This window comes from Oreochromis aureus, linkage group 18 (genome assembly GCF_013358895.1).
Source record: "Oreochromis aureus strain Israel breed Guangdong linkage group 18, ZZ_aureus, whole genome shotgun sequence".
In the NCBI taxonomy this organism is placed as follows: Eukaryota; Metazoa; Chordata; class Actinopteri; order Cichliformes; family Cichlidae; genus Oreochromis; species Oreochromis aureus.
The window spans coordinates 20548473-20575266 of NC_052959.1; the positions used below are offsets into that span (position 1 = coordinate 20548473).

Genomic DNA, 26794 nt, shown 5'->3' on the forward strand with positions numbered 1-26794 from the left:
CTGTTGTTTACAGCGTAGCTCCTCTGAGATTACAAGCAAAAATCACCCCCCACAGAGCATCTATGAAGGGGGACACTATCTATAGAGGCCAAAACTACTTTCTGTAAACATGCCTTCTAATGCTTCACAGTTGAGGATTTCAACATCAGGCTAGCTTTTACTCCTTGTTAACCTCACAACATTCATCAAATGCTCCTCTGCAAACCATACATGCATGAATGTGCATGGTAGCTCTTCTGGTGGTTGTTGAGACACTTCCATCGTGAGCAGATTGACATCCACAGACCAGTGTGGCTAAAAAACAAAGTGACTATCAAATGCATCACAGTGATATGTTTCAGATTAAAATGACCAGCAACCACACATTCATCACACAATCCTTATTTATTAACCATAACCTTACATCATTTCTAGTATAAATATTTAGTATAAATATTTAGTTCTCATAAGACATGTCGGCAGATTCCCTCTGGTAAATCCAGCTGTAAACATCTACAATCAAACACTGCCTACATATGGAGGAGAAAAAAAACCTCATTCATCATCTGGCACAAAGGCTCATGGGATACATATCGACAAAAAGCCCTTTCACAAAGTGCATTATACAGCAGTCATGTCGCAGTGTCTTTAAATAGAAACTCCCATTTAAGAATTGTAAAATAGACAATATATTTGGCAACATGTCACTCTTAATGAGCGGATGTATAAAAATCAATTAGCATTTTTCCTTATTTTCTTTTCTCCTGTCAGTTCTTCATAACATAAATTACAAAATGGGTTTAAAATGGTGGAAGAGATTTGAAAAACCTCTGGATAGAGCAAAGCAGTTAAATCAGTGTTACTCTGTCAGTATTGTTAAATGATGAGACACTGAGAGGATTGAAAACTGGGATTATCTTCCACATTAAACCCTTTAAAGGTCCACATATGAAAAAATTCAAGTATTAAAGTAACAGAATTTTTGGACTTGTGTGATTTGAAGGCTGAGGCTCATGTTTTCTGTTTGACGCACTGCAGGTTTTGCACATTTCTCATAACAAAACACTAATTAACTCATCCAGAACATTACACAGCAAAAAAACCAAGAAAATGATTCTAAAGATGATTCTTTTTTCTTTCTAGAGACAGTAACAGCTTCATGGGTTTCATGAGAATTTGTCCCATTTTTGCTCACTTTAAATGTAAAACCATCAAGAGTGATGGTTAAACTGATGGGAAAAAAACAACTACATACTGAAGCACTGAAACTTACATTTTGATATGTGCTTAATGAAGTTGGGAAAGCTTGCACACACTCTTAATGTTTGCATGCACAGAACCCAAGCAGCCACATTCCCCTCTGTCTTCAGCTGCAACCACTAGAGACTAAGCACTAAAATAAAGTGTGTTTACTCAAGATAAATAAAACCAAATGCTTTCTGGGTTCTTCCTGTGGTTCTGTTTCTTCCAGTTAAGCTTCGTCATGATTGCAACACATCCATTTCATCTAATTTCTGACAGCTGAAAAGGCAACAGTAAGAAAGATATGTGAAAGGACTGCTGGGCTCATTCTACCGCAGCATTAATGTCCACTGAAGCGTCAGTTAAGACTCTGTTAACATCAGAGTTCAGTTCTTCCACTGAAAAGTTTTACAATCAAAGTTTACCGTTAATAAATCAAGTGATTAGATTTGATCTCAGCTTGCAAACACAGACGCTTTCACAACAAGAGGCTCCCTGTTTGATTATGACTCAATCGCATGTGTTTGCCAGCAGTCAGAGCTTTTCTGGGAACAATGTACTACAATTATTACTGTATATTATTTTTTCTCATAAAGCATCTTTATCAGATGTATTTATGGACACTTATTTATGCAAAAAAAAAATCACACATCCCTCCCTGTTTGTTTTTTTTAGTATATAAACACTTTCTCAACCCTTTTTATTTGATTTTGATACTTTTGGATATCAAAACATAAAACTTCTCATACTGTGAAAAGAAGATTTTAACTGTATAATCCATTCCTCACCCGACACACACATTAAGCGCGCTCAGGAGTCGGCCACATTCAAATACGAAAGCGCCCGGACTTTGGATATCCTTCCTTATGTATGTTTAAACTAGCTTTCATAAAAGTGCATGCTGACATACCGTAGTGTAACATTGTTATTATTTTATGTGTTTTAATGCTGTGACCTTTCCGCTGAGGCTGCTCGGCAACAGAAGACTGAAGTGATACCTTTGCGCTTAAAGAGCCTTGACAGTTTGAAAAAGTCAGTGTTACACATGCTCGTGCTGCTCCTGCCACACTCAGAGGAGGTCGGTTCCATCGTAGACCACAGGCTTGTCTAGACTCAGATGATACAGCACTTTCTTTGAGATGAACCTGACAAACAGGAGAGACAGAGAAGGCTTTATGTTCTGCTTTGTTCAGCCTTATTCTAAACAGTTGTTGTTTAGAGCACAGTGTGACTAACCTGGAGAAGGAGTTGTCAAAGATAAGTGTGTATTCTCCGGGATTTCTGACCTTTAGTTCCCCCTGTATTGTCTCCTTGTGGGAGTTACAACGGGTCAGAGGGATCAAAACCTGCAGAGAGCAAAGGAGAGAAATCCTGGTTAAGGACTTCTTCTGTGTACACAAGATGGCAACAGGGGGCAGCATTTTACCAACTCTGAAACCAATTCAGAATCAGCTTACTGAATTTAAATCCCAATAAATGTGCAGAAAAGCTGTCGGACTTTCGCCACTGCTCCGTGACCTTTTTTAACCCTGTCCTGACTCATTTTTATGTTTGCTGCCGGGCAGCTTACACAGTGGGCGGCTCTGCTACGGCTGCATAAGAACCACAGTAGAATAAAATATTAGCTCTGCTTTATCACTGAGGAAATATGAACTGAATAATTTAGTTGCTTCTGCATGCACACTGCATATTACATCAGGGGTCACAGAATAGAGCCCCACACTATCAGCAGGCTGGGAAAGGCCACTTGTCCCTCTCTGACTTCATTTATTGTTGATAAATATTTAGAAAAAATCCTGCCACAGTCCGAGGTGTTTTGTTGACTTGGATGAAATAAACTGACACAAACGTTTACTTCAATCACTGGTGGTTAGACGGTTAGGCTAAATACACATCCACAGTATTATTAAGGTTAAACAATATAAACAATCTCTAGGCAAGCAACCAGATTTCGAGATCCAGTTTATAGTCCACGCTCTAAAGCAGTGTTACCCACAGAGAATTTATTTTGGTGACCCACCCAACTCATTTTTAAGTTTTGTACCCATCTTTATGAATGACAAGGCTGAGATCGTTTGCACATGTTTGGAGGAGGGATATACTGGCTATACTGGACAAAGGATGTTGAAGCTTCCAGGCAGGAGGAAGAGAGCAGAGAGAGGAAGTTCATGGATGGAGTGAAGGAGGGTATGCAGAGGGCTGACGTGACAGAGGGCGATGCTAGGCATAGAGTGAGATGTAGGCAGATGATCTGCTGTGGCGACCCCTAAAGGGAGCAGCTGAAAGAAGAAGGTGAGGCCTCTTGCTGTTATTTTTTAAAGTCGAGTCACTGCTAACTAGTTAGCCCCACCCCTTCTCACTTCTGGTTTATCTGCCAGCTAGATCTCTGGAGGTTCTTGGCACCATATATACAGGTACAGTTTATCTATCATTGAGTGCTTGGCAAAAAGAAAAAATATATGCAAAATACAAAAAAATAAAAGTAAAAATACAAAACTATATACAAAAGCATGTGTACATATACCTGTATGTACATCTGTGTATATGTAAACCCATCAGTGGCAGAATTTAAATGGGAAACACTGACCAATAAGGTTTGAGCGAGCTTTGGATGCACGTAGGTGAACGATCTGTATAGAAAGCAAAAAATTGGTGGCATTTGCCGGAAAACATCTGAAACCATCAGCTATCATCTGACAGCGATTTCATTTTTTTAAATTCATTTTCATTTGTAAGTAATGACCCGAAAGCTTAGCCCAGACAACTGCTGCATGCACAGGAAGTCTCCATATTCTAAGACATCAGACTGGCAGATTGATTTTCACATCACATCAGTGTTAAAAGTTGGCTATTAACACATCCATTACTATTCATTTGGAGTCATGTTTGTGTGGCGGTAGTCACGGCAGTAGCGCCTTTTGGTCACTATCCTCTCCTGAGGGGAACATCTGGCTATTTAGCTGCTGAACGCTCCACTGCGTTCAGCAGCTGTTAAATTGTGCCTGTCGAACATCAAGAACACTGAGACTGAGTCAGTGCTAAAAAAATCAGTTTGAAAGATAACCAACAAACCTAGTGTTGTGATGAGCTGCATATGGGAGCGACTGTTTTCTGTAGATCGATTCTAATCTTTCATATTGCTTACCCTTTTCATTTTATAACTATCAAATCAGATCAAATGTTCATGTTAATGTTCACTGGTGAGTTTATATTCCTTTGGAGATGGGTTTACAGTTGAATAAATCCAGGCACTTTATTTGTAACTGGATCCAAATGAAATCGATGATGGAAATGTATCTCTGTGAGGACGTGTCCTTCACCCATGGTTATACACATGCTGGGCTCTCACCTTGGCTTGTTCCAGTGGAATCTCGGTGCTCTCCCTGTAGACCACACTGAAGGAGATGCTCTTTGGTTCAGATGTGAAGGTCCAGGACACAGTAGGACCAGGATTGCTCGTGGTGATGGGGATGGTGCTGTAACAGCTGGATTTGATGAAGAGCTCTCGGGGGCTGTCGCCAAACGCTGCGATGTCATCCACCGTGAAGTGCACAGAGAACCTGCAGTGTGTGGAACAAAACAAAACATTTCATGCTGAAACACTGGCACTGCAGTACCCAACGCAGTTTAATCCCATATCATTTATCCATTTTTTAAAACAAAATCCTAATTTCCAATTTAGTTGATATTTTTCAGGGTTTTTTTCAGTTTATCCAGTCACTGTGCACAAAAAAGTCTTCAGATATCTATCAAACACCTTGAGAAACACACCACATTTACTGTTAAGGAGCTGGAATAGGTAACTTCAGGGTCATATTTCTGTTAAACTGTAAAAAAATATTCATTACAAATATAGTTGGCTGGTATCTTATGCTACATGACTGGATTTGCAGCAGGTTAACAGCAGCTAAAAAGCTGACATTTCTCAAAACACAGTGGTAATAAGATGTTGAAGATTTCTGCAGAATTTCATAAATCTCTCTAGAGCTGAAAAGTTTCAAAATTTTATGGTTGTTTGATTGACGTGCAAAAACACAAGCTCACATTGTAGCATTTCTTTTCTGATTAAAAAGGAATTTGAAAAAAGTTACCTTGGAAATGAGAAACTTCTGAAATCCTACAGACCAAACCATCACTGATGCAGCTGTCAGATCAATTGATAACAAGAAGAATAATACTAGTAGTGTGCAGCTAGCAAGCAACCTTGAGCTGCTCAGCCCTTGTGCTGATGAGAAAATGATTACAAAAGTCTGGAATTTCATTTCAGTCTTTTTGAATTATTTTCATCTTGATTGGCCCCATCTGACACTCACTGAGTGGCATAAATCATCTGTTCATATGAATCGCTTTGTACCATGTTTACAGATTTGAAGTAGTGCATTCCCAGTATCTATAAATAGACTGTTTCCCTTTAAAATGTTGAAATTCAAAGTCCTGTTTACAGTTTTCGACCTTATCAAAGGTGTGTCCTCTAACACTGTAACTGAAAAACAGTGCTAACAGCAGCAAGTTTCCACACTCCCCGAACAAACCAGCTCCAGGTTACACCAGAAGTGAAACTATGGATCTGCAACATGTACTGCACAATATTTAGAGAAGCTGGTAACCCCCAAACCAGATTTGCTTCATTTTTCAGTTCCCTTTTAGGATTTAGTTCAACACTTTTATCACAAAAAGACAAGAGAAACTTCTTCTGAAAATTAAAAACCCAAACATTTGACCTCACAAAATGCAACTTTACTACACTTGTGGCTTTCAGGTGTAACTTTCACAGAAACTTACGTCAGTTCTCCAGACTTCAGCAGGCAGATCTCTGCGTCCTGTACTGCAGCACTGAGGTCCTCGGTATCCTCTGATGTGAGGTCTCCTGCACTGGCACTGCTGTTTCTAATCAAAACGGCATTTATATTTTATATCAACACATACTTTACGGCTCATTATTCAAGCATTTTTTAAAACCTACAAAAACACTAGACTGAATACATGTATGAGACTGAGCAGCAATCTTGAGCTTCCCCTTCTTTCGTTATATTTTGTTATTTTATATTTTTTAAGAAGGGCATACGTGGGAGGCAATATTTAAGAAAATCAGTACAGTTATTACAATAAAAACACTGAATTTTGTAAGCAGTTGATTCACAGTCTTGTAGACATCTAAAGCATCAAGAAACATATCTACCAAAGCCTCATCGGGCAAGTTTTGATAATTAAAAAAAAATCTAATTAATTAAAAAAACTCACTAGTTTTCCAAGTTTTACAAAATTGTTTCAGTTTATATAATCCAGTGTTTTTAATTTTATTCAGACGTCTAGTTTTTATTTTTATGTTAGTTTACTGAAATGTAGTTTCAGTTAGTTATGATAACCATGGCAGCAACTGATAGAATCGTGCGCTAACACAAACTGAAAGTCGATATTTGGTATGAGCACCTTTATTCTTCAGCACAGCCTGACCAAGTTTTCTTGCTTTTCTTTAAGTAGTCATCAGGAACCATAGAGAAGCCTGTAGAAGTACATCAGTACTTCTACAGGCTTCTTGAAGTGGATGTTTGGATGTTTCTGCCTTTTGTTTTGTTTTCTGTCGAGACTGTTTCAATAATGTTGATGTCCAGTCTCTGGGGAGGACAGTTGTTGACTGACAATATTCAGTTGTGTGGTTTTAACTGGCAATGTGTTTGGGATGAAAGCTGTTGCAAAGCTATAAATTCCATATGGCTTTAGATGGTGGATCAAAATCCGATGGTACAAGTTTTCTGTTATGTGCAGTCACAACACTGGTTCATCCTTTGAGTTAGGTGACTCTCTTGATTACTCATAGATCAGTGTTGACTGGCTTGAGTTTGTTAAACAAAGCAAAAAAGAACATTCTTCTGAAAATGGTCTGGTAAAATGACTGGAGTGAGAATAAGTGAAAAAGCTGCCAATGTCCCCAAAAAACCTTTAAAAAAACAATAACAGGAAAATCAGACTGCTTGGAAGAAAAATATGAAGAACTGAAGAGTGGCTCAACACTTTTGCACATTACTTAAATACATTTAAAAACAACAATAAAAGCCAAATAAATTAGCAATAAAATCCTCAAGAATAGAGACCTCAAGTACAAGTTATAGCTTATTGACTTCACATACCAAAGACGCCAACGTTCTGCTAAAGAAGTACAAATATATGTCTTAGAGCATATGTCATTTGTTTTGGGAAATGCAAATGTGTTAAATATAAAATTGTAATTATATTCCGGGGTAAGTGAATTTTTCAATAATCACTTTCACAGTCGTGCTTTTTTCTGGCTGTTTGTGATTAAACTGGAGCACACTAAGTAGACTGTTTCAGTGGAGGAGCGTTGCAAAGGAAAGGTGCAAATAGAAAATCTGTTTTGGTGGTTGTTATTAATCTGCCATGCAGTGTCTGATAATCCTGTTGCTTACTATATCTCTCCATTAATGTGTGTGAGATACTTACAGTTGTGCTGCCCCCTGCTGTCCATGTCCAGGCGAGCAAGCGGTGACAAAAGACAGGGATTCACTGTCGTACACCCCACTCACTTCCTCATCTGTGATAATGTCAAAAACGCCATCGTCCAGTTTGTCACCTCCACCTGCTCCTAGAAGATAAAGATCAGCTACATATTCACCATAGATCTTTATTCTCAGCTCTTACTGTAGTATGTATATCACTACTGTGTCCCCAATATAAATTAATTATGTAAATATTTTATCCTTTGACACATTAATCCAGTGAGTGTGTGTGTGAGACTACCTGAAACACCGCTTACAGCCAGGCCAGCCTGCAGCAAGCGCCTAAATGGTGTTCCCGGTGTGCTGTGAGCCACTTCTTCCTGCGGGTGGCGCTCAACTACTGCACTGTGCTGGTTGTAACAGTCCTTACAGCAGCGCTCTCTGTTGTCACCCTGCTGGGTGCTCACTGTGTTGCTGCAACAGTAGTAGCAGAAAGGACGACCACACAGCCTAGAAAAAGCCAAAAAGATTGAGACAGAGTGTGTTAGTGCAACTCGCCTTTTACTGTGAAATGTTCACTGGAGAGAATTGACCTGTGCGTTGTAGTTCCTTTTATGTGAAGTATAGATTTGCACAAAAAGAAATGAAACTATCAAAGGTAAAAAAAGTGCATAAAAAACAGAAGAAGTGTAAAAACGTAACTGCTAGGACTTGTGATATTTTGCAAGAAGTAAGCATTCCTTAATTTTCAGCCTTCACCTCTGGGTAGTCAGCAGTCTCTGATCTAAAACACTTAAGCAGTGCTATGGGACAAAACATGTGACTCATAACAGCCACTTCAGAGGTGGAGTGGATAAACAGGAAAAAAGCTAAATTAAATGACTTATGAATAAAGCTTGAGAACTACTGATGTAAGGTAAAAGTAAAGGAAGAGCATTTAGGCATGAAAACGTGGTTGAGACGCCTGCTGAAGCTCCAAAAGAGCATCAGAACAGGGAAGAAAAATTTAAGTGGCATTGAACTTGGCAGTGTTGTTGGTGCAAGACGGGTTCGTGTGACTGTTTAAGAAACTGCTGATCTACTGGAATTCTCCCACACAGCCATCTGTAGGGTTTACAGACAATGGCTTAAAAAAGAGGAACTCTACAATGAGCAACAGTTCCGAGTAAAAGTGCCTCGCCAGAGGTCAGAGGTGAATAGTGACGCTGCTTCAAGCTGATAGGAAAGCAACCACTTGTTACAACCAGTTTATGCAGAAGACCATCTCTGAATTTACAACACACTGAATGTTGAAAAGGACGGATTACATCACCAGAAGATTGTACCGAGTGCCACTCCTCTCAGCTCAGGAGACATCCCGCAAATTCTTGAATTAGTGCCATGAAGGTTTGAGGCAACTCTAAAGGCAAAAAAGGGTCCAACCGGGTACCCGGCAAGGTGTGCATTTGCTGAATTGAGAGTGATGTATTTGTGAGGGATACCATTCAGTGGTAGAACAGAGTATATCTGAATAATGATCACAGAGCTTCATGAGGCACAAAGAGTTCTGTATCATAGTCACTTTGACTTTGTCTTCACTTCCCTCAGGTCACTGAGGGCCACAGTCATGTATTCACATGGCCTACACATGTGTGCATGTTTTGGATAAGCACAGACTTTTGCAGAACTAAGTTTGTAGAAGTGCTTTGTAATGCACAATGTAAACCAAGTGAGGAATGTGTGAGAAAACAATCATCACACAACCACGGTGTAAACAAGAGTCTTGAGAAGCTGTGAAAGAAATGAGTGTGCTTTTACTGGTTGGTGTTTCCAAGCAGTTTCTGTTTTGATGGACCATCACCTGCAGCTGTACTTGCGGAACCACCAGCTGAACTGAGTGTGGCAGCCTAGACAGTAGTTAACGTCCCTCTCCGACTCCTCATCCCGCAGCTTCTGCTCAAATTCCAGAGCATCTGACTTCTGCCAAAGGGCATCTTTCTCCCTGCAACAAGCACAAGCATATTTGTACACTTTTCAAAATCCACCCTTCCAGTGTGGATGTCACGGTACCAGAAATTTAGATTACGCTGATACCAGTAGAATTATTTTTGACAGCCAATTTGATACGAAAATAAATGGACTGTTCTTAAACTTAAACTCCATTATTAGGTTTTTTTTTCTATCACTGACATGGCGGTTGGAGGCAGTTTATTTAAAACGCTAACATTATATTTTATAAGACAGACTGAAATGTGATAGTTGCAGAATAACCAAACGAAAGGTACAAAAGAACTTAAGACTAAAAACAAAAAAAAACCCAGAAATGAATTTGTATTAAGCTCATCTGTGGAAAAAGAAAAGACGTTTATACCTGATGAGCTCCACAAGCCTTTCTTCCAAATTGATTTTGGTACGGTAAAGATCATCCAGTTCAGCAGCCATTTTCATGTCAAAGCTCTGTTTGTCCTGTGTGACTCTCCGTAGGTTTTCAGCCATCTCCTGACAGGCCCGCTGAGCAACTGCTAGCGCCTCCTCAGATCTGCATATAGCACAAACACATACTGACCAAAAAAACATGGAGGAGCATTCCTGCATCCATCCATGCAGACCTTATCCCAGCTGTCACTGGGCGAGAAGCAGGGTACACCCTGGAAAGGCTAACAGTCATCACGTGGCTAACACACAGAGACAAGCAGTCATGCTCTCATTCACACCTATTAACCTAACATGCGTGTCTTTAGACTGTGTGACGAAACGGGAGTACCCAGAGAGATTCAACAATTCGTGTATTTGGTTGTTTCTGGGCTAGAACGCTCACAACAGACAAGATTAAAAACTTTCATCAGGAGCTTTAATTTGGTTCAGAATGTGTGATTATGAATACAGTATCTCACCTTGATAAATTTCCTTTCAGATGGATTATCTCGTCTTCTTTCTGCTGGATGAGGTTTTCAGACTCGGCCATCTGGATGTTTTTCTCCTCAATCTGTCGGCAGTATCTCTGATTTTCAGCCTGCAATCAGCGCAGCAAAGCACAGCCTTATTTCTTGCTCTTTGTGAATTATGTTTGTGACTATAACATTATGGTTACTTCAATTGGCAATATACAGAATGGAACTGCAATTTGTATTCCCATTTATCAACCCCACACACGAAAATGCAGACAGAGCTGCGCAAGCTACACATGCATTTTGTCACGCATCATCCTCCAGCGATGACTTTAGTGTGGTCAGTGTTAGATAGCAAAGAAGTTCCATTTCCACATGTAAAACCACTTCACTATGTGAATACTGTCAGCATGTTGACCGCAACTAAAAATCTTCTTGCAACATTAAACCGAAGTGAGTTTCAGGTGGTTTTTATGACGCCGAATAACTGACAAAGAGCCTTCAAAATAAATGTGGAAAAAAAAAAGAACCATCTCCGGGAAGTTCTCTAAAATAATTAGAGATGTAAAATACAAAATGCTTCACATAAAGCAGTATTCAGAAGATGTTTTCTTTACATGGATTTGCCCACTCAGGACCATAACCTGTTGGTTTTAATGGTCAAAAACCAACAGAAATTCTTTTTAAGAGGAGTCTGCTTGTTGGTAGTTTGGCTCTTTAACTTTCTTCTTTAACCCAAGTGGAGGAGTTTAAGTATCTCGGGGTCTTGTTCACGAGTGAGGGGAGAAGGGAGCGGGAGATCGACAGACGGATTGGTGCAGTGGCTGCAGCGATGCGGACGCTGTACCGGTCTGTTGTGGTGAAGAGAGCGCTGAGTGTAAAAGCGAAGCTGTCAATTTACCGGTTGATCTACGCCCCTACCCTCATTGATGGTCACGAACTGTGGGTAGTGACCGAAACAACGAGATTGCGAATACAAGCGGCGGAAATGGGCTTCCTCCGAAGTTCGGCCATTCGGGAGGGGCTCAAAGTAGAGCCGCTGCTCCTCCACATCGAAAGGAGCCAGTTGAGGTGGTTTGGGCATCTGACAAGGATGCCTCCTGGTCAAGGTTTTCCGGGCATGTCCCACCGGGAGGAGGCCCCGGGGCAGACCCAGGACACGCTGGAGAGATTATATCTCTCGGCTGGCCTGGGAACGCCTTGGTGTTCCCCTGGATATGCTGGAGGAGGTGGCTGGGGAGAGGGAGGTCTGGGCTTCTCTGCTTGGGCTGCTGCCCCCGCGACCCGGCCCCGGATAAGCAGAAGAAAATGGATGGATGGATGGACTTTCTGTTAGCGAAAACGTACTGAATTTTTTATCCTCTTACCTCTAGCCCCTTGAGGTTGTTCTCCAGGGCAACTACCTTCTCATGCTCAGTCTGGAGCTGCAATTTAACATCTTCTAACTCTTGAATCGTGCTCTAGATGGACAAAAAATAATCAGAAATTCATCATTAAAGTTGTGATATCAGAACTTACCTGAAAACAGTTGAGCAGGGCAGGGCTCGCAAAATTTCAAAATCTCTGGTAGCCCTTCGGGCAGGCACTCTTCAGTTTTTGGTAGCCCAAAATAATTTTAAGTAGCCCGAATAAAAAAGAGAGCAATTTTTTAATGTTTTGTTGCCTTTACAATATTATACATTAAAGTATAATATTGTAACGGAAACAAAAATTTATCAGAAAATTGTTAAAATACAAATCACAACAACTGTATAAAAATTACAATCATCAACTCAAATACTTGTTTCTAATTGAACAGAAATTTCTATGAACTTGTAAGAACTGTGTAGAACATGAATCAGTCTGTGTCAGATCCTGAATCTGAAATTTCCACTGAAGTCACAGGTAAGGGGTAAGTGGAACCAAGATCGAGGCCATTTGCTTTTTGAAGTTTGCAAAAACTGCTAAATTTGGCCAATGGTGGTTCACTCTTTGCAACATAGTAGGCTTTTGAAAGATTTTTCAGGACTTCTGCTTGTGCTTGGTTTATTTTTAGTATGTTTTTTGCAGTTGCTGTTTGTTCTGGGAAAGATATTGCAGACTGAGCAATAATGCATTTCTTGTGTTTCTCATGGGTTCTGATGGGGTCTTTCTTCAAATTACTGGTCCCAGTTACAAAGGCGCTTGTCAACTCAAATGAAATGAAACTCACGACACACCCGGCAGAACATCATGTTATTTAGCTCGTCATATTCCAGCCACATAAACTCTTTTGTCCATGAAACCAAAAAAGATGAGCTTTCTTTTTGCCTCATCTGATTTGTCATAACTTTTCCGTTTTGTGGTCGGCTTTTATTTGGCTGCCCCTTCTTCACCCTGACCTGTCTTATTTGGCTCAGCAGAACTAAAATACCGGCGTAAATCCTGCTGCTTTTACACACGTACTTACATAACGGTCAGCGATTCTCTGCGCAATCAACCTCTCACGTGTTTAAACTTGCTGTGGGAGATTTCACTTGTCAGGTTTGAATAGTAAGCTAATGAGTGATAAGACGATGTCAGAGGAACTGGTGCGCAATTAATCGTCACTCACCAATCAGTGCTGCCGCTCTCTACACACAGTTCGCGCGATCGCAAAGTGAAAGTGAAAGCAAAAAACAAGCGCAAATTCAAACGCGATTTCAATATGTCACATATTGACAGTGGCTCATCGATGCCAATGACATAATTACTCAGCTACATTTGCGAAAGAATGCAAAAGCATTGACATATATTTTCCCTTCCTATGATAGCCCGACGGGCAGGGCTGAGATGGATTTTGGTAGCCCGACTGGAAAAATCGCTAGCCCCGGGACGTCGGGCTAGCGATTTTGCGAGCCCTGCAGGGTATGTAGAAAACATATCTAGTTGCACTCTAGCCGAGTTGGTATAAATCTTCGTATACATTCTGGTTATTTTCAAAGTCATGGCCTAAATATTTTAGTAGTAACAAAAAAGATGACTTGTTTATATTGCTCGTGTACAGAGCAGTGAGACTGTGCAACTTTTTTTAAAAGCATGTGTCTGCACTTTACCAAGAGTTCATTGGTATGGTTACTTATTCTCAGGACTGCAGATGAAATTATTTGAGAATATGGGAATGCATTTGTATTTCTCTGTAATAACCAGTGATTTTCCCCGATAACCAGGTGCAGGTTCTGTTGCTCACCTCACTATATTAAAAAGTGGAATCACCAAACAGCTCTGTAAATTGCTGTACAATTTGAGGTTAATATTATTTCAAAGGAAAGTGTAGGCAGCAGACAAAAACTTCCACGAACTGACATATAATTTGCGGAATTCCTGGCAGTTTGACAAAAACGCAAAGCGTGAAAATCTCCTCTAGTGCTGGGGAGGCTTTCACACGTAAATGAAAGTGCAGTACAAATGCAAATTGGGACCACTTCTCAAAAAGCAACACCTTTTTTCTAAAATGTCCGGACTCCATTTAAGATCTTGTATGCTATATTAGATCAGGCTTCCTTTATGTATGTACTCGTGACTGAAGCCTGAATAATCTGCTTTATATACTCAAACACATGATGCTGAATGACATTATGTGGCAATACTAAATAATTTATTTTAAACAGCAAAATTTCAACAATTAATTTCATTCAGTGTTTATAAGCACTAAGCTGCAGCTCCAGTGTGGTGGAAACTACAAGTTAATACTTGCAAATGCAGCACGTAGCAGCAGTTTCGATGTCATTTTTGTTGAGTGCTCAACTTTAGTGTCATTTCAGCTCATCGTGTACGATCAGAATTTTTGTAACTGACCAGACTCGAGATAAAAGTGCACAAATCCTAAATTTGCATTAAAAGAAAGAGCTCAAAAGTTAACATTAAAAAAAAAACCTGTAATTTTGCTAACAGATTTCTTTCAAAAAATTAAGCTGCATAAAACTGTTTTTCAGGTTATAGGAAACAGTTTTGTTTACAAGGAAGTATGTCATAAACGGGAAAACAACAGTAACATTGTACATGTATACTTTACTCTGCCTGACCTGGAGCTGGTTTTCATGGCTCACAGCTTCACTGCTGAGCTGCAACCGGAGTTGTTGATTCTCTTCCTGGTTCATCTCCCGCACAGCTTCGACTTCCTGTTGGGCCTCCCTCAACTGTTTCTCCAGTTTCTCCTTGGATGCCATCAGATCCTCAGTGTTTGGGAGCTGACTGCGGAGTTCCTGGTTCTCCTTGCGCAGCTGCTCCATGCAGGCATTCAGTCTTCCTACTTCCTGAGCTGCCTCCTCCAGCTCCTGCAGCTTTGTTGACTGACCCTCCCAGCGCAGCCGAGCCTCCTCGTTCTCAGCGGTCAGCATGCACACGTGCACACCTAGTTCTGCGGTCTCTGTGTTGGCTCTGTGAAGGGCCTCCCTTGATTCACTGTTCTCCAGACACAAAGCATTGTAACGCATCTTAAGCTTATCAAGCTCCTCTCTAGAGGCCGTCACCTCTGCAGCAAGACCGACTCGAGCCTGTGCCTCACCATCTCGCTCACGAATAAGAGCCTCCTCGCGCTCACGAGATCTAAGAATTTCATCCACATGCCGGCGGTTTAGTTCTTCCACTTGGGCCTTCAGTTGTTCTACTAAAACACGAAGGTCTTCTCTGGAGGCTTCTGTCACCTCCTGCAGGGCCTGAGCTTTCATCCTCTCCTCATTTCCTGACAGGAGTTGTGCCCTAAGCTCCACCACCTCTTCCTGGAGCCTGGTTACCTCTCTCACATTGAGTTCCAGTTGTGCCTCAGCTATAACCAGCCTGAATGGGGCCTCTTTGGATTCCACTGAGGAAGTCTGGTGCTCACTGTGAAGCTTTTGCATTTTTTCGTTGCTCTCTGCGGCTCCTTTTTCATCATGCAGCTCCCCACTCCGGCTTTCTAGCTCATCAGTTCGACCTTGGAGAAGCTCACATTTTACAGTCTGGTCTCTTAGCTTAGCTTCGGTTTCCTGGAGCTTTTCAAGTAACTCTGCTTGGCTTTTCTGCGACGCTATAAGGTTCTTGTCTAACTTTTCAGCTTTGTCAGTGAATGAATCCAGTTCCTGTTGAGCTGTGGCTAACTGTTTCTTCAGTGTGGACTGACTGCCGAGAAGCTCAGTATTCTCATGTTCCAGCTTCTTTAACTGAGCATCAGATTGCTCCCTTTGCATAAACGCCTTCTGAACCATCTCCTCCAATTTCAGGTTTTCATCTAAAAGCTTTTTCTCTCTGTCCTCCACACTCATCTTTGCAGCTTCTACTCTACTTCTGAGGTGCTTCTCAGACGCCTTCAGAGAAGCTAGCTGGTCTAACAGGGTGGCCCTGCTCTCAGTTAGCTCAGAAATGCTTACCTCGCTTTTCCTAACCGTTTGGAGAAGCTTAGCATTTATTTCCATTAGACTGCTGAACTGTGTTTTGTCATCTGCACTATTCTCTGACTGACTGCAGGATGTTATTTCATCATCAATAATTCGAGGGGCCACTGTTTCTTTCCCCACGTTTAGCTTATCTAACTGCTCCTCCAAATGTTTGATTCTTTCTGAACTTGCAGCTAGCTCTTTCTCTCTGCTTTTAAGCGTTTTTCTTAAATCCAAGCTCAGGCTCTCAAGTTCCTCATTCTGGCTGCTACTGAGACTACACTGCTTCTCTACCTCCTCCCTCTCTTCCTGGAGCATTTTTCTCAGTTCCTCTGCCTGCCTTTCCCTGCATTCCAGTGAGGCCTGCAGGTCCTGAAGCTGTGCTCTCAAATTCCCTGTCTCTTTCTCTTTCAAAGTCAGTGCCCCCTGAATTCGACCGACCGCACTCTGGAGCTCCTCTAACCGTGTGAGCGCCGCCTCCCGTTCGTCATCAGCTCCAGCTTTTACTTCAGCTAGCTTCCCCTCAGCATTCCTCAATTCTTCTTCCCTGAGTTTTAGTTCCTGCGACAGACATTCACAGTGCCTCGCCCTGTCCTCAGCCTCTCTCTTAGCCTCCAACCTCTCCTCCTCCACAGACTTGAGTTTATCCAGGAGTTCCTGGATTTTCCACGCTGATTCACAGTAACTAGCAGTTTGTTGGCCCCTTTCTTTAAGAGCCTCATCTAACTTAGAAAGAAGCTCCATATTTTTGTTCTCAGCAGTTCTGAGTCTATCTTGAAGTTCACTTCTTATTGGTTCCCTGCAGGTTTGATGGTGATTTACTCTTTCTTCACTGTATGTTTCTGGGTTACTTTGGACTGCTGTAGATGTCGAATTGGCAGACTTCTGAGCTGACAACTGTTCCTGAAGGTACTTTACAATATCTTTCAGCTCCGCAGCCTCCTTGCCTAACTCCTGAACCCGCACCAAAAGCTCCTGCTGTCTGAGCTCGGACTGGTCAAGCTCAATGCGCAGATTCTCTGCAATGCTGCAGGAAGAAGGGTCCCCCAGTTCATCAAGACCACTGTGGCTCAAGTCTGGGACTGGAAGGAACTCCTGACCCTGTTCAGTGCATGGAAAAAGAGAGCAGAGGTCAGGTGCATTAAACATTAGTCACATTTAACCAGAAAGTTGTGGAAAATTATATTGATATAACAGTTTTTGTGTACCTGTGAGTGTGAATAACTGCTAACCAGGCTGTTGACACTAGAGCAGCGACTCGGGGGTTTCCAAAGGTAAGCTGAGGAGCCAGATCCTATTGTTCGCCTTTGTTAATGAGACACCAAATATTAGGGTCACATAACGACAAACAGTGAAAATGCTTTATTTTAAAGTTCTACTAATTTTCTGTAATATATACCAGAAAGAACTGTATTATTTAGATATGGTTAAGAGGAAGTAAAAACCACACCTAGATACAATACACATATCAAGAACATGCCAAGATTTTAAAGAACCCAAGAAAATATGCAATATTTACAGAGTATAACTGAGTTCATTTTAAAAAACTCTCAGTTCTTCATTTTAAAAGGAACTATCCTGCATAATTTTACTGTGGGAACCCACACTCAGTGGCATTTTATTCTGTGGAAATGATTAATATAACAAACAAAAACAAATGCCATAGACTGCCATAAAGTCTACTTTTAGATGAGATTAGTTCATTCGATGAACTGAGATAAGTTCATTTAATTTTAGTAGTATGTTAAAGGGACGAACAGATTTGAAATGTAGTCCAGCTTTTATGCTGATCTTGTTAGTGGAGAAAATATGAGTCAATTTACACAAATACAAGCAAGGAAGTCACTCAGTCGGTACACATTTCTTCTCTGGAATTAGAAAGTGATGATTTCATGCTACTCATTGGAAATAGAATCGACAACCGCAGCAAATTCTTTTTAAGAACTTCTTAAAAAGAGTGCAGGGCTCTACTGTCTTCTTTTCTAATAGCTTTAAAAAACAGTAATAACAATACATTTTATTTATAGGCACCTTTAAAAACCCTCAAGGTCACCTTACATTATTTCAGCAAAATAAAAACATAAAGTAAACAAATAAAATCACAACTATAAAACTAATCGAGGTAACAATAGACTAAGACCAAGTTACAATGAAGGGTTTGCAGTTCTGAACAGATTGAGTCGTGATTTAAAAGTAGAGGGCATTTATGGTGTGGAGATCTGGTGAAAGTGCACTCCATATGTATGTAAGATCACACAAATACGGAGGAGCAAGGTTATGAAAGTATTGCTTGAATCGATCACAACAAAGTAGAAAGTTTTGACAAAGCTGCTGATAGAAGAAACAATGATCCAAGTTCACACACTGTCAGCAACCACACACACACACACACAGACAAATACACACACCCACATACGCACACACACACAGACACACACACAAGCAATACAGCAAAAAGACAGAACTGTGAATGTGCAGGGTGATAAGATATTGTAATTAGGCGTTAACTTCAAGTTGTGAAAAACCCAGTACACTTTCACCACAATTCAACATTTGCAAAAAAATAATGTGTTCACTCTAGTTATTTAGTCTCTTTGAGATCAGATCACTTATTTAGTGACCTTACATGTTTTCAAGGTTGAAGAATTATGTGTTATAAAGTTTTTTAGTCTTCTATTCTTCATACATACATACCTTGCAAATTTTGGCCAATCTGCATCAAGGTCATAACCTCTGGCTGCCACATCAAATTGGATCTGGTTGAGTTCATAAAGATTGTTGATTATGTCTCCAGTGAGGTGAGACTTGAGGAAAGGACTCCGGGCATAATACCAGTCACTGTATTGAAAGAATACAAAAAAAAATTAACCATGAATAAAGGGTACAGAGAGCCAAACAATTATACATACAGTTGCAAAAACAATTCACAAGATAAAAGCCAGAGAATTTCAACTAGAGAAAGAGAAACATTCAGAAAACATACATTTAAAGGTATGATGTACATCACAGACATTGGCATACAAAGCTAATATTCAAATTAAAGCTTTCCCTTTATGCCCACACGTTGTCAACAGAAACAATAGCAGTAAAAACATAGTTTTAAATAGCACTATAAAGCATTATTGTCACCTCGTTGTTGTTAACCTTGTTGGAGAGGTCAGATGTTAAACGTGACAAGATATTTTATCTTTATATCTTTATGCTGTACCTTTTACATATTGACAATAAACATCACACTTTTAATAATAATTGTTTCCAAGTTATAAGACTTCTTGTTAATTTTCAACCAGTAACTCATTAAGTTACCCATGAAGACTTTGGTGAAAGTAAAGCAAATTTTAAATTTCTTATTAACATGTCTCTACTCTACACAAAGTTGCATTAGAATCCATTCAACACTTGTACATTCAAATTCAACAATGTGTTAGTTTATTAAACAGCGGCCTCAGTGGAGGCATGTGGAGGAGCCATACACACAATAGCCTGGCACCGCCCCATTATGCTGGTCAAGAACTTGGTCACACACTGCTGTGGGATGGTTCTTTGACCGGGTGTTGTTACAAGTCAACCAGTGTGGTTGTGTCGGTCAATCTGTCACAAACAGCATGCCCAAGCTGATCACAAAATTTTCAGTGGTGTTGAACTGCTGGCAGGCCATTCCATCCTCTCCATCCACTCCCAAATTCTGGAGGCAGTCTCCGATAAACTCCACTCTGTGAGGGCCACCAATGTCATCTTGGAAGATACAGTTTGCTCCCATACTGTGGAGATATGGGATTGCCACTGGTTGCATATCTCAATATCTCTCTGCATTGAGATTGCCTCCAATGATGACAAGCCTCGTTTTCCCAGAGAATGAATTCCACTCCACACAATCGCACTGTGTCCACCAAAGTCTGTTAACTTATTGGTGCAATAATCAGTATAACGGCCTCTGCGTCTTCCACATACTTTGACCCTATGATCCAACTGTCACAATCAAAATCTGGACTCAAGCTTAAAACAAGTCTCAATAGCAGAACAAAGCTGCTGGCACTGGCAGAGAAGATTTGGTAAGTTTTTTATGGGCTCTGCTGCTCAACCCCCAAATATGTTTTCCTCGCAAATTTGGCACCGTTTAAGGGGAAACCAACAGGCTTTCCAACAGTATAAAATGTAATGTATTTATAGCAACCAAATATCAATTTCCTTGCTATTCCTTTTCCTTGCTCTATCAACAATAATAAACACTTCCTCATATACTGAAAAACAGAAGACATTTTGCGTTAACTAAAGAACAGAGAAATAAAGGTTTCAAAGATTTAAAAAAAGAATTCAGACAAAAAATGAAGACATAAAGTAATGAGGCTACCCTTTCTGACAACGCTTTAAATAAAACAGCTGTCAGCATGTTTGCAGTGTAAATCTGATGGCACAGTCAGCATCTAGTTGGTTTGTCTTACATAAGCTGAGCCTATAGACTGAAAACAGGGAAGGTTTTACTGAAGTATTCAAAGTCTTGAAATTAAAAAAAGTAAAAGAAAAGAAAAACTATTTCTAGGCACTATTTCTAAGTGCACTCAGTCCAGCACAAAAGGTCGAATAAAATGGTATTTTGTTTTTTTCATAGTTCATATTGGGAAAAATGCTTTTTCCCAATTATATGCTCGAACATAGGAGCTGCCACCCACCACCAAAACACCAAAACTGTTTCAGATCCATTCCTGAGGTTCCTCATTCCAGTGTGTTTGCTAACTACGCTGAATCTCTACTGAATGTAAAATACTTTCAAGAACCCCTGTGTTTAAATATAAGTGAAATATTTTCTCTTTTATATTGCCAAACATGGCCCATTAGACTTGCATCTAATTTGTACAGCGCTTCCATTATTTGCAAAAGGTAGAGAGGTCCAGGTACAGATACTGTATCTTTGGTTTTTAAGATGAGCTATATTTTTTAACTAATTTCTTTGTTTGTTACTTACTTATTACTTAAACCTGCATTTTTTTAATTGCATTTTTATTTTCTTTATATTTTGAATATTGTTTATGTGAAGAGAAACTGGCAAAGTTAGCATGTCATTGGTGTAAACTGCCGTGTTTAGTTTTACTGTGCGTGGAGAATAAGCTACTTCTTTTTTTTCCTTAAAGCAAAAATAAAACTGACATTTTGATTTGAGACAAGAAAGGAACTGAGCAGCGCTGCATACGTCTATGGTCAAGTTTTTTTTTGGTTGCTGTCACTTCAGTCGAAAAGGAGAAATAGGACATAAAAAAGGAAGGGAGAATCACAGTTCCTAAGAACATCCAAAATAAAGCAGTACAGTATGCCTGGAGTAAAACACATCTTGACAACAGCTTTCTAATTGTCATAGTCACGAACTATAAAATGTATGAATTTATCTTCAATAACATGTACTCTTTGATGAATTAGGACATTTAGAGATAAACCACTGTTCATGTTGGATGTAGCCATGAAGGAAATGCATGCAATCAACAGAATTACACATTCTAATTAGCATTGATTAATCGGTTAGTCCAGGGAAATACTTTTAGCTCCCATTATTAAATTGTGTTTTCCTAATTTTGTTTTGTTAGTTTTTTGTAGATAATTTCTTCTTTTCAGATAAGTGGAGATTAAACCTTTACTGCAGTCACTTGCGCAATATCAGCTTTACCACTGCCCAGAATCCAGAATTTCGTAAAACACTTTGTACATCAGTGGATCATCATTTTCCAGCTTGCAGCACAGAATATATTAAAGCTGACCTTTTAGATTTCAATATCATCAGCTACCATGAAAACAATGGTATTTAAGCCTAAGTATGCATCGAAACGAGTTTAATATTCTTACTAAACTGAATTGCCATGGAACATGTCCATAGATCTCAATTTTTAAGTCAAGCATTCAATCTGATATCATGTTTTTTTTTTTCTTAAAGCAGGCATGAAACATACCATCGAGTCCTGCTTGCATAAAGTGCTACAGACTTAAAACTAGATTTTAAAAATAAGTTTAAAGTTACAGGTTTTTGGGCATGTTTAGCACCATCTTGTCCAAGAACAGAAAATGACATCACTAGGAAGTGATCACAGAAGCAATTGCTCAATGTAACTAAAGCACATATAGTGTCCACTGTACAGTGTTACAGATAGTGTTTTCACAGTTTCCATCATTTACAGAACTCTTTTGCACATAACACTAAAGTGCCTCCATAATCGTCTAATTATTTTTAGTCTCAGATGTTACGATATTTCGATGCGTTAGGTGAACATTAGGTTAATCTGAGCTGATGTGTCCTCTCACCTTGTGACCTTCTGATTCATAAAACATTGCTGCAGTGTGTCAGCAAGACGCTGGTGAACGAGCGAGTAGCGGATGAAAGCCCTTCCTTTCCCCAGTGATGTCTTCAACTGAGGACACACAAAAATAGACACTTTTGTCATAAACATGCACAACACTGGCAAACTCAATCCAAGGTGGACTAATCTCCACAGTGTTTCTTATCTAACTTGTTAAATAGGTCAAACTTAATACAGTTTCTACTTCCTAAAATACATTGTATGCACCTATAGCATCAGCAACAGTCTTGGCCATTTAACATGAAATGTTAAATTCTACTGCATAATTCCCAGTTCAGCTTAAAGATATCTAAATTTAAAGATGATCACCATATAGAGAATAGATGTACCATGTTATTTCTAAGCCTAGACTCTCCAATGCATTGGCAGATGGAGGGATTTAAGTAAGATAAGAGACACAGATACACCAGACGGACACCAGCTGGAAACGTCTTTATGTCTGTGACCAATGGACAGCAAATAAAAACAGTAAAAGAACAGAAAAAAATAATGTTTTAGGTTTTCAGAGTAAAAAAATGTTTTTAATGATTAATTATCAGTCAGATGTTTTTGACTAGACCGCGTGACTTCTGAAAATAAACACGCTGACCCATTTACACCCCCCCCTCAAAAAAACTTTAAAACACAGATCTGTCTTCCTCATGTTATCAAATCAATGATTACTTAACAGCAAAAAATATTAACGGGCTTGTGAAAAAGAATTACAAAAATAGTTTAAAAAATAGATGATAAGTCAAAAATTATCTGGCACATAATTCAGTACTCTAAAATTATCATCTATAAAAGTGGGTGCCCGGCGTCTAGTTGAATGCTTTAAGCACCTTACAGGCTAAAAAGGGAGAGAAAATAATCATGAAATATGCTGATAATGAACGTAGTCATAGCTGTTACCTTTATAAATAGAACAACATAACTTGTAAATGCTAATAACCAATTCACAAAGAACACTTTGATCACTTAACCACAAAATATTACTAACAGTTCAACAGGAAACTCATTCATTACAATACAAACTAGGACCAAATCATGAATAGCTATTGAAGTATGAGGCTCACCAGTGTGAATTTCCAGGACAAAAAGGGAGGAAGAAACAGGTGGCACAAGTGTAAGATAGCATGTGAATTAGCAGCGTTGAGCCTTAGTGCACCTGATTGGCCGGAATATTAGTTACATGGTTATACGGTCACTGTCTGTATACATGTGCGCATGTGTTTCACGCCATGGAAGGGCTGAGGCACGAAGGCTGACTAAGTGTACGCGTGTGCTGCAGAGGAGGATTACCTCAGGGATGGACTTAACGAAACGGATGCCATCGTTAGCTCCCTTGATCTTAATCAGGCAGTCGCAGAAGTAATCCCAGTAGTCTTTTCTCTGGCCAAGAAAGGTTGTCTTCTCTTTTTGGTCAAACTAAGAGACACAAAGGACACAAAATTATTGCATTCATATCCAACGTGCTCTGTGATGTCGACTGTACTACATCAGCGTTGTGACTGAGTTGCTAGTGTTTAGTAGTTGTTAATATAAATCAAGAAGATTAAGGGAAAGAAAAAGACATAGTTGAGCTACACAAATTTGTATTTTCCTCAACTTGGACTTTACAAGAACAGCTCAAGGACATTAAAGAAATTACTCACTGGTATCAGGACTCATAACCTTTAAATACAGGAAGGCTTGTGAGATGAGTCTTGTGAAATGTTTCATTTTAAGAGTTCACAACTTAAAAACACTAGTCTACAGCACTCCCAATACTACTGACAAGTCATGTTTGACCAGGCTTCTGTTCCATCCAGGTAAACAGTTCTGTGTTGTTGTTTTTTTATATTTCTTGCATTTGTTACTAATGACCTGCAAGCAGAAATTGATCTCTTTGCTCAGAAATCCACTGGCTACACCGGGATCCCCTTAAACTTAGCCACTTCCCCAGAAGCTAATGGTGTATTCACACTAGGCAATCTATACAATCCTGGAGAGCATTTACTGAGTGTGATGGCTGCGTGCCATACCCTGGTGTGATTAACCTGACTGTGCCTTGATCTGGTTGAAAAAGAGCGGGGCCCAAGGTTTAAGTCAACTGGATCAGGTAAAGCATGCACATAGTTTGATGGCTAGACATGCCTCAGGAACTGTCTTTCTAGCAACGGCCTCCACAGAAATAGCTTTGATAAGCAATTAAGAAATATGTGTCAGGACAATGTGTGACCACTTCCCCAGTTATGCAGCAAAATGTATAAAATTGTGAAACCACAAAAGAAAGAAAGAATGAAATAAAGGGAAAAGCAAGCATTAGATGGAAGTGCTGAGATGCTATGATTAACTGATGCGTTCTCTGGCTCCGATCCATTAAGGGCTATGTGAGCACATACGATCAAGAAAGAGTGTGTGTGTGGGGGGAGTGGTAGGTACTTATGGTTTAATTTACCCAATGCTACTCTCTTTGATATGGCGACATACCTGCAGCAGGTATTCTAGTTTGTAGAAGAACTTGTGCAGGTTGGCGAAGTCGTCCGTTATGGGTTCACCACACTCCCTGTGTTCCTTACTTAACTCTATCACTGCATCTACAGTTTAAAAAAGAACAAGAGCATTATTAACCCAAACACAAATATGTGATTTTGTGTAGATAGATTTCTTTTGTCCCATGATATTTTTTGTGACATTTAAACCAAGCAGCCACGTCACTCAAGCCACAGACAGGTGGAGTGAATACCTTTGGTCGTGTCATTATAATACCATGTTTGGCTGGGAAATCTTGGGTCATGTGGACACTACCAAGACATACCTTAAACATAATTGCAAAAGAAGAATATTCCCCAAGGTAGTGACCTCCCACAGCAAAATTATGAGACACACCAAAAAAACTGATCCTAGTATGTTGACTTAGCCTCAAAACTCAATGGGATGTACAGAAACACGACCTAGTTACACTATGGAGGCCCAAGTAGGGTTTGGATACTGAAAAGCTTTTAAAGGACTTTACTGTAATTGATTATTTTTTATGTTTTCTGTGAGGGAAAAAAGGATTCTTGCAGAATTATTTTTAATGTGACTGTTTTATTTATTTTTTTAATCTGAACACATAGTGTTGATATACAGTATGAAAAAAGGTTCTGTACATATCGGGTGTGCAAAAACTCAAACTCTTCAGCTATGAATAAAGTACACGAAAAGCTCAGTGACACCGAATTTAGACCAACTGCACAAAATTGGACCCATATCTCATTCCCTATTCTTGCACCCCAGGACATTCCCAGACAAGCTGCCAAAACAGCTCAGACAGGTCATAGCTTTTTTGGTGGCAGGTGGAGACTTGACACAGTATTTGTCTGGTGATGCTGGTAAATGCTGCAGCTGGTTAGTGTATAGTTCATCTGGTTAATAAAAACAAACAAACAAACATTTACATATAAAAAAATCTTTGGCTGATGTAAATATTGCAGAATCCTTTGGACAAGACACCTGATGCATGTTGCATGATATTGTATCTACTGTAACGCACATATGGGGTTTGCTGTATGTGTGGAGAGCTTGATTACCATGCAGATCTCTGATTATCCTCTGCAACTGTTTATCCCCAACTGATGAGGTGGAGGCCATTGTAGGGATGTACTCAGGCAATTCTTCATAGAGGGATAAAAAAAAAAAAGGGAAATTCAAGTTATCTAGCACGTCATCACGAGTTCTCAAGAACACACACACACACACCGAAAATACTCGGGGATAAACAGTGCAGTCCTAAATTAGTTCCTCCTGCTGTAAAGTAGGAGGTTCATGAAGGCTCTGGTGGCTGTAAAACGCAGTAACAGTAAAGTTAACAAAATTTAACTGCATGTACTAAGGGACAACGACAGGTCACAATTTGTCGCTACATCGTCTTTGTCAGAGCGCACTGGAACAAGATTTGTCTAGATTTATCCACCGCCGCCATGACGAGCCTATAAAGTTGACTCGTATCACTTTAAAATGCAACAAACCGCGACATAAACATCGATTTGTCAAAACCTTAGCGAACGCTACAGGATGGACATGCACCTGCTCTCAGCGACTCGTTTCCTGGTTTATTTCATCTACATTTCTGTCGCTAATCATCCTACTTTGGTTGTAAATAAGGATAAAGACTTCGGTGTTAAATAAATCACAATACAAAACACGTACTTGATGTATAAAATTGTCCGGACTGTCCAGTTTATCAGTAGTATAGCAGAAACGTGCTGTCGTTGGGGGGCGGGCTCTGGAAATGATTGACGGCTGACTAACCACGGTGTATGGCCGAGGTCTGTTCTAGTTTGGTTGAGACACACCATAAACAAACACAAGCTGAAAACATGATATGTTTACATGACACGGAATACACATGATATATAAAATAAATGCAATGTAAAATAGAAAGCTTAATACAGTCTAATACTGGATATACACGATACACTATATAAAATAAATGCAATGTGAAACCGTTTAAGAGTTCAAATTCATAATAGAAAGTAAAAAATTAGTGCAGGGAATTCAAAACCAGTTGTTAGAATTCAATAACGTAAGAATTTGATGGCTACTTAAATAAAGGG

At 39.8% G+C, this 26794-nt stretch overlaps 1 protein-coding gene across 1 annotated transcript; it reads right to left on the bottom strand.

The window, feature by feature from the left end:
• Positions 1–365: 365 nt before the first annotated feature.
• LOC116315300 (FYVE and coiled-coil domain-containing protein 1-like) lies at positions 366–26477 on the bottom strand. The gene is made up of 18 exons (XM_039602701.1): positions 26388–26477; positions 25769–25852; positions 24687–24793; positions 23517–23642; positions 22180–22286; positions 18589–18732; positions 17103–17199; positions 14566–16995; positions 11911–12003; positions 10550–10668; positions 10027–10194; positions 9517–9657; positions 7978–8186; positions 7681–7822; positions 6004–6108; positions 4571–4781; positions 2458–2567; positions 366–2366 (listed from the first exon to the last, which is right to left on the bottom strand). The coding sequence occupies exons 2-18, from the start codon at positions 25827–25829 to the stop codon at positions 2291–2293; spliced, it is 4446 nt and encodes a 1481-aa protein (XP_039458635.1). The 5' UTR covers positions 25830–25852; positions 26388–26477; the 3' UTR covers positions 366–2290.
• Positions 26478–26794: the final 317 nt, after the last annotated feature.